The 8,958-nt window shown below is 50.6% G+C and overlaps 1 protein-coding gene across 1 annotated transcript in view; it reads right to left on the bottom strand.

Moving 5' to 3' along the window:
• The window catches only part of MZF1 (myeloid zinc finger 1), a 13,990-nt gene extending 10,379 nt beyond the window's left edge, over positions 1-3,611 (bottom strand). Inside the window, exons 1-4 of the mRNA XM_006877325.1 lie at positions 3,243-3,611; positions 2,711-2,876; positions 1,896-1,966; positions 1,656-1,776 (exon numbers count right to left, since the gene is read on the bottom strand). Of these exons, the coding sequence (XP_006877387.1) occupies positions 1,656-1,776; positions 1,896-1,966; positions 2,711-2,876; positions 3,243-3,611 (727 nt within the window). The remainder of the gene's footprint in view (positions 1-1,655; positions 1,777-1,895; positions 1,967-2,710; positions 2,877-3,242) is intronic.
• Positions 3,612-8,958: the final 5,347 nt, after the last annotated feature.

The following is an 8,958-nucleotide window of genomic DNA, read 5'->3' as shown; positions in this document are numbered from 1 at the left end:
TAAGCCCTACAACGTTCAATAGACTCCTGTGAACCTAGGTGGAGACCTGGTTGGCCAGCAGTGTGGCAAGACCTGGGGACTCTTGGGCCCATAGTCAGTGACAGAGCCACAGAGGACTAGAGTGGAGAGTGAAGCGTCCAGCTGATAAGAAGAGAGGGCATATGCATAAGAACACCCACACTTGCAAATAATACCCACTTGACCTGACTTCAATGACTGGATGATCAGAGCTCAATGAGAAGAAAAAAAGAGTAATCTGATACAATTTGATGAACTGGACCTACACCTATGGATGCAGTAGCACAAAAGAGGGAACAAATCCTTACAGGGAGGATCATTCCCACCCCCTCAATACACAGAGTAGACAGGGATGAGCAATTTAGACACTACCAAAATGGGGGGTGGGGAGTGGGCTACAAAGGCAAGAAATGACTGGCTTACAAGCTTTCAAGAGGGAACCTAGATTCAGAGGGCGTGAAGGAAGGTAGAATCTCCACTGAGTAGGATCCAATCTGTCTGGGCAGGGCTGATGAAAGGAGATGCAGATAGGTCTCTTTTGATACAATAGTGAATAATTATTATCAGGACTGACTGTGAGGGTTGCAAATGTAAAGGTAAGACTTTTTGTAGCAAGGGGGGGAGTGACTGATTTTGCAGTCCAGGAGCGGAGGTCCTGTGACCATCACGGGAGAAGAGCGGAGAGCAGGACCCTACCCAGAAAAGCAGTGACGCCAGAGATAGAGGCAGAGACGATGATGTGGAGAGATGGAGCAGTTAGGGACTTTAGACCCAGAGAGGGAGAGGGGCTGTGTGCTGACGGATGGGGGTCAGGCTTGCAGGGTGTATTACCCTTTGGTTGGTTGATAATGCATGGAGGGGATTGTAACCATGGCAATGAAATGATATACACTAGGATGAATGTAAAACTAATGTTCTCCCATGTAAATTATCACATAATTCACAATAAAATATTTTAAAAAAGAGAGAGAAAATAGAGTGACATAGAGAAAGAGATCAAAGAAAAACAATTCAAGGCAACTTCTCAGAAGTGACACACATGAATTTCAGATAGAAAGAAGCCACCAACAAAGTTGTTTGGAATTAAGTTGACAAAAATTATTCTTCTTCCAGCCAAACTATACATCTAGTGTGAGGATTAGATGTATGTCAGATGCATGTTTCAGATACGTGTCTCAGAATCTTATTTCCACTTTGTAGGTAAACCAAAATGAGTAAGCCAAGTAGGAAGAGTCCTAAGATCCAGGAAGCAACAGACGACTACCTGCCTTGTTTTTGATCTGCTCTGTCCTTGCCCAGTTCTAGCCCACCTCACTCTCCAGTCAGCAGGATGTACACTCAGAGTATGGGGGCTCTACATGCTTTCTAGGGTAGGGAGAGGAAATGGATGTGGGGAGCATTCTTGGCTCCTGGAAGGTTTTACTGAAGATGAAGTAGTGGTGGGAGGGGCTGTGGGGTCAGTGGTGGGGTTAGGTTTTGAGAACAGAAGAGCTGGATTGGATTGGACACTGCAGGGGATGGTCTGGGAATGGGGGGGATACCTGATTAGGGTCAGGAATATACCTGGTAGTGTCCATGAGGAAGGCTCAGGGTGCTCTGTGGCCCCACCCCCACGGTGCCACAGTGCTCCATCTTACCTGGAGAGAAACTGTCCTCAGCTTCTTCCTGCCACAGAGCCTCTGGGTGTTCCCTCCATAAGGGTCCCTCAGGCGCAGCCGTACTGTGGGAAGAGGTGTGCTCCAGCACTGTCCCAGAGCTCTGAAACCACAGTGGTTACAGCTTATGTTTGCTGTGCTGGGCCTAGGGAGAGGCTAAATGGATGCCCCCCTTCCCCCACTGGGCAGGGAAGAAGGGCATGGCTGGCATTGGGAGCTCACCTGGCCATCTGCAGGCAGGAGGGTGGGTAGGGTCTTCTGGGCAGTAGCATGAGCCTCAGACTCCAGGGGAGCTGAGGAAGAAGGGCAGGGTCAGCTAGGCCCAAGGGTGTCCCTGACTTTCTGCCCTCCTCACCTCCTCAGTGTTTGCTGGAAGTGAGGGAGCATAGATGTCCCACCCAGGGGGAGAGGGCAAAGAAGGGATAAGATGGTGAGGGATCTAGGACGAGCAAGAGCTGGGGTGTGGGCTTGGCACATGGACAGGCTGGGGGTGGGGACGCTTCCTGAAGGCTGGTGGGTGGAGCTGTGGTGGGACAGGTGGACTTAGGTAGACTCGGGTGAGTGCTCCGGCAATCTTGGCAGGGAGGCCACTGGGAGTAGGGTGAAGCGAACAATCTAAGGATTCATTGCTGGAATACTGGAGAGAGAAGGCTCTTGTCCCTAGCCCAGGAGGTGAGCAGGGTAAGTGAGGAAGGAAGAGACAGACCCTCTTCAACACTGGCCGGATCCGCACTACAGCCTGTACTGCCCGCTTCCCAGCTGCTGACTTTTGTCCCGCAAGAAGTGGATTTTTGAAGAGTGAGCTCCATGTGCCTAACACCCACAGGAAACCCCAGTAGCTCACTATGGGAGAACCTGACATGTTGTATCATGCTTGCAGTGGACACCTGCTGGGCTGCGCTGTGGGGGCCAACAGTAAGTGGGATTCATTAGTCTGACAGGGGTCTAGCTGACTGGACTACTGGGACTAGGCCCACCCCACTTCTCCCAACCACCCAAGTCTGGACTTAGACCCAGCCCACCCTGCCTGTCCTCACCTGGGTCCTCTGTGACCTCTGGCTCCTCTTTCACCTGAAGGCGCAGAGGCAACTCGTGCATGGCCCCCTGGTGTGTCACTGGCCCAGGCTCTGGTGTCTGGGGCTGGAACCTGGAGGGCTCTGTCTTCTCTGATAACACCTCCTGGCCCCATACCTGGACTGTAACCTGGGGAGTTGCTGGCCATCAGGACTCCAGGCAGGGAGATGACGCCTGCTCACCCCACCACAGGATACCTAGGACTATGCCTGGAAAATGCCTACTGTTAGGGTCGTCCATGAACCCGCCTTCCATGGGGCCTGAGCCGGGAGCCAGGGAAGAGGGTAAAGTATTCCCCCTGTGAGCCACCAATGGCAGCTTGTGATGTCCTAGCCTCACATCCCAGCTCTTCCAACATGCACGACTCCAGGTTACCTAGGTCTGAGCCTTCAGACTCTGCTGGGGTCTCCCCTGCTACTGATCACGTTAGCACCTGGAGGCAAGTATCTATCCTAGTATGGTGCCGGAACCCTCCACCTATGGCTAAAGACTCACCCATCTCCGTGGGCCACCCTGCTCCCGACGCAGCCTCTCAACAAGGGCCACAGCCTCCTCGGGGTTTCTGGGCTGCTGCCCTCGCACGCAGGCCTGGATCTCGGCGGGCAGTGCACCCAGGAACTGCTCCAGCACCAGTAACTCCAGCATTTGCTCCTTGGAGCGCGCCTCAGGCTGTAGCCACTGGCGGCAGAGCTCACGCAGTTGGGCCAGGGCTTCATGGGGCCCAGCTGCCTCATGGTAGCAGAAATGCCGGAAGCGCAGGCGAGCAGCCTCGCTCTCCTCCTCAGAGTCCTCGAGCTTCACCGTGACGGGCCCTCCGTCTTCCAGGGGCATGGGGTCTGGGAACCGCAGCGCAGCGGGCCTCATTGGGAGGACAGGAGGGGATGCCTGAGGTCAGTGTCCACCCCTGGGGGAGGAATGGGATGTGGCCCCTGGGATAAGGACAACGACAACGAATGTTGATTGTGTCTACTGTATGCTGCACTGTTCAAATCTCAGACAGTTGTGGAAGACAGATCAGGGCACTGAGGTACATAGAGGCAGGTCACGTGCCAGGCAGTCCTGGACACATGAGCTACCCTTGTCCTCTCCAGCTGTCTGTGAAAATCTCTTGTAGCCTTCGGTTCCCAGCACAAGCTGTTTCCACAGTTCAGAGATACCCTCTCTCACCCCGTCCATGTTTTACATGTACCACCTCATCTCTAGCTTGCAGCCCTCCCACCAAGAGACAGGTGGCACCTACACCATTCAGCACCTGGGCACTGGCACCAGTAGGTGTCCCCCCTAATTCCCACTACCAGCCCATCATTTTGATATCCATGGCCCCATACAATATACCTCAGATGCAGCTTTTCGCTACGACATCAGCAACACCAGGGCAACCTTCCCAGCCTGCCTTTACCTGAATGAGGTCCCCAGTGTGGCACAGCCTTCAGGATGTGCCCAATTTATCACACCACAATGAGCCATCAACCCTCTGAGCCCAATTTATCACACCACAATGCCTCATCAACTTCTGCCTGGGCTGTTAAACCTCAGCTTTCTGATTGAGATGGCCCTAGGAGGTGATATGGGAGGGCGCCTGCAAAGGCCGAGAGCACTGGATCGGAAGTCTGCATAAGCTAGGTCTGATCCATTGCTACATGACTTGTATATCCCGGTGCCTCTGAGAGCCTCAGTTCATCTGCAAGGAAGAAAGATCCTAGCCCACGCTGATGCTTATGCACCTGGTGGAATGCACGGCCTTTGTAGAGAAGTGTTTATTAAAGCGGTGGCCCCTTAGAGGTAATTTCCGTCGATGGAATCAATTTCGAGGGCCATCTAACCACATGGGTCAAATCTCCGCTCCTCGAGGCCCCAGATCAACCCGAAGGAAACCCTGGGAGAAAGGTGGACCATCGCCAAGCCGGTCGGACTCTGGGAGAAGCCAGACTACATTTCCCAGCAGGCTCTGCAGACAACATCCGCTTAAATGCGAGACTGCGGGTCCCGGTAGCGCCTAGGCAACCAGGGGCTGGGATCGCAGAGCCTGTTGCCATGGCAATGCGCGGTGATTGATGGGCATCGCACGACTTTGCGGGGTCCGCCTGCCGGAAATACTCAGGCCTCACCCTGCCTTGCTGGTTCTTCTGGGCAGCAAGAACCCTCCAGTGCGGAACCACCGCACCTGTCTCCGTCCGAATCTTCTCGGTTACAAGGCCCCCGCCCTCACCTCCGCGCCCAGAGGGCCGCTCCGCGCTCCTGAGCATGCGCACTGGCCTTCCCTTCCTGGTCAGACTACGTTTCCCAGAAGGCTCAGCGCACTTGAGCGCCCCTTGCTCCTCCCCCACCCTCGCCTCCGTTCCCGCCCCCGCCCTTTTCCGTTCCCGGGGGTAGCGGTGGTCGCAACGGTCAGGTCACGCTCCGGGCCGCCGCTTTCTGCGCTTTCCTTCTCTGATCCCGGTGTCCAGCCGTTGTCGACGTGCACAAGCTTCTCGAGGGGCAACGTCCTTCAGCGCCGTCTTCCCGACTGCGCACGCATCTCATCACATTTCTTTCTAGTCACTACAGGCCTCTGAGATTAGCAGGCCGCTGCACCAATCACCACCTTAGCCAAGATGCCCTAAACCCGCCCGCTTCACGCATCTCCATGGTAACCTTCTGCCGGGAAGGGGAGGTGCCCTCTCACAGGCCTCCAGGTCAGCAAAACCGGGAGGCTCAAACCGCTGTTTTCTGGATTGTGTAGCGATTGTAGCCCTCCATGTAGACTTTCATAGCGCGATGGTGTTCCTGTGTTTTTGGGTGGTAGGCGGGCCCTGGCGTCTCCAGGACAACCTGGGAGAGAAAGCAAGCGTCTCACATGTGGGCTGGGAGTGTTAGGGAGGGGAGGGAGAGATTCAGAGACAGGAGTCCTGGTGTTCACAGAGACATGTGGCTAGGGAAAGACCTGAAGCCGAGACAGAGACCCCAGAGTCTGCGAGTTGCTGAGCCTCTGGACAGGGAGAGGTAGTGATGAGAGTGAAAGAGCAGCAGAGACTGAGACAAAGAGATACAGATAGCCAACGTTTGTGAACGCAGAGGGAAAGACAGTGAAAGCAAGTGAAGAAGGCATTGTTAGGTGCCATGGAGTCGGTACCGTCTCACAACGAACGACCCTATGCACAACAGCATGAAACACTGCGCAGTCCTGGGCCAACCTCACCCGTGTTGCCACGCTCGAGCCCACTGATGCTGCCACTTTGTCAATCCATCTCGCTGGGGGTCTTCCTCTTTTTTTTTTGACCCTCCACCTTACCAAACGTGACATCCTTCTCCTGCGACTGGACTGCTCCCTCCTGACAATATGTCCAAAGTATGAGAGATGAAGTTTGGCCATCCTGGCCTCCAAGGAGCACTCTGGCTGCACTTCTTCCAACACAGATCTGTTGGTTCTTTTGGCAGCCCATGGCACTTTCAATACTCTCCTCCAACACTGTAACTCAAAAGCATCAATTCTTCTACGGTCTTCCTTATTTGCTGTCCAGCTTTTACATGCATATGAGGTTATTGAAAATACCATGGCTTGGGTCAGGTGCACCTTAGTCCTCAAGCTGACATCTTTGCTCTTCAACACTTTAAAAAGGTTTTGTGCAGCAGATTTGTCTACTGCAATAATACATCATTTGATTTCTTGACTGCTGCTTCCATGAGTGTTGATGGTTGATCCAAGAAGAATAAAGTCTTTGACAACGTCAATATTTTCTCCATTGATAAGAATGTTGTTTATTGGTCCAGTGGTGAGGATTTTTGTTTTCTTTACATTGAGATGCAATCCATACCAAAGGCTGTGTTCTTTGATCTTCATTAATAAGTATTTTAAGTCCTCGCCCACTTTCATTAAGGTGACCCAATGGAGTGTGGAAATCATCAGACAATATCTTTGATATCCCATGTGATTTTTACTAAAGGTAATACAGAAATGGCTGCAAGCATACACTGATAAGAGAACTTTCAGAGGTTCAAGCTGGATTAAGAAGAGGATGTAGAACAAGGGATATCATTTCTGATGTCCGATGGATCTTGACTGAAAGCACATAATACCAGAAAGATGTTTACCTGTGCTTTATTGACTAGGCAAAGGCTTTCGAGTGTGTGGATCATGACAAGCTATGGACAACATTGTGGAGTATGAGTATTCTTAATTGTGCTCATGAAGAAACTGTATATGGACCAAGAGGCAGTTTGAACAGAACATGGGAACACTGAATAGTTTAAAAATAAGAAAGGTGTGCCACTGGGTTCTATTCTTTCACCAAACTTATTCAACCTGTATGCTGAGCAAGTAATCAGAGAAGCTGGGTTCTATGAAGAAAAACATGGCATCAGGATTGGAGGAAGACTCATTAACAACCTGCAATATGCAGATGATATAACCTTGCTTGCTGAAAGTGAAGAGGAAACATAGAGATTGAGAAACAGAATCAGAGACACGTGGGTGTAAGATAAAGTTCTCAGAAAAAGCATGATAAGACACAAGGATCAGTTAGAGATGGGGAGGCAGATAGAACAGTGAGAGTGAAATCAAGATAGATAAATCAGGAAGGGATGAAGAAGGAAGAAAAAGGAGAGGGGTGATGGATTGAGAAAAGAGGTGTATGAGACTCAAGAAACTGTTACAGGAGGACAGAAGCAAGAGAGAAGAAAGGGACAAAAATCGAGGTACAATAAAATTGGTTGAGACATTTCAAAGATCCAGAGATAGATGACAGCAAGAGAGATGGAGAGAGTCAGAGGTAAAAAGTTGCCTAGTGTTGTCCACCAACTCACCTGACTCACTAAGTAAAGAAACTCTTTTGAATGTAATCACTTTGGATCAGAAGGAGCCCCTGGTAGCGTAGTGGGTATGCGTTGGGCTGTTAACCACAAGCAAAGAGATGAGGTTTTCCTTTCAATGGCACACTATCATCACCACTTTTGATCAGAATGCAGATGCTGTGAATTTAAATACTAACTTGTGAAAGGTTGATGTTAGGTGCCATGCAGGTGGTTCCAACTCACAGTGACCCTGTTCACAACAGAATGCCACACTGCCCCGTGCTGGGTCCTACAGCATCCTAGTTACAGTTGAGCCCATTGCTGCTGCCACAGTGTCAATCCATCTCTCCATCTCAGTGGGCTCTTCCTCTTTTTCACTTACCCTCCACTTTACCTAGCATGATGTCCTTCTTTAGCATATGATAATATGTCCGGAGTATGAGAAATGAAGTTTCACCTTTCTGCCTATACTTCTTCCAACACAGATTCATTTATTCTTCTGGCAATCCTGGTACTTTTAATATTCTTCTTCAACATCATAACTCAGATACATCACTTCTTCTAAGGTGCTTTGGGTCTAGTAGACAAGAGAATCCCAAAAGCTATGGTTGTATCACTTGTAGGACATAACCATTTTTTTATTCCAGTTTGCACACTCTGTGGAGTCCAGTTGTGGTCCTGTGGGTTAATGTGCTAGAGTGCAAGGTCGGTTTGGACCTCAAGATTTGGCGGTTCAAGCTCACCAGTTGCTCCTTGGAAACCCTATGCAGGGTGGCTGAATTGGAACCCACTCAATAGCACTTAACAACAATGGCGTCCTGGAGTGGAGCTCTGGGTTAAGGCTCTGGAATGAAGAGTCAGTTTGAACTGCAAGGTTGGTGGTTCAAGTTCACCAGTCACTCCTGGAAACCCTATACAGGATCGCTATGGGTAGGAACTTACTCGAGAGCACTTATAACAATAGTTCTTGCTCATTTCTTCCTGAAACCACCAAAATTATTTTGTTGGTTCCTTTGGTGGTGATTATGTGTGGTGGCCTCGGTTTTGATTCATAGCGACCTTGTCCAGGGTTTCCAAGGCTTTAAATCTTTATGGGGGCAGAAAGCGTCACCTTTCTTCTGTGGAACCACGGGCATTTTAGAACGGCTGACTTTGAAGTTAGCAGCCCAATCCGTAACCACTACGCTACCAGAGCTCCTTTGTTGGTCCCTTTAGTGAGGTAAATATGACGTGTGTACTGCTGATTTTCATATTTTGGTAGAAATCAGGTTTTGATGTTCTGAAGAGAATTAGTTCTATGGGATGGGAGAGTTGTTTGCTGTGGAGTCGGTTCCGACTCATAGCGACCCTGTACAGGGTTTCCGAGGCTGTAAATCTTTAGGGGAGCAGAAAGCCTTGTCTTTCTCCCGTGGAACAGCTTGTAATTTTGTACTGCTGACCT

This window comes from Chrysochloris asiatica, unplaced genomic scaffold (assembly GCF_000296735.1).
Source record: "Chrysochloris asiatica unplaced genomic scaffold, ChrAsi1.0 scaffold00485, whole genome shotgun sequence".
NCBI lineage: Eukaryota > Metazoa > Chordata > Mammalia > Afrosoricida > Chrysochloridae > Chrysochloris > Chrysochloris asiatica.
This window is presented reverse-complemented; position numbering and strand designations above follow the sequence as displayed.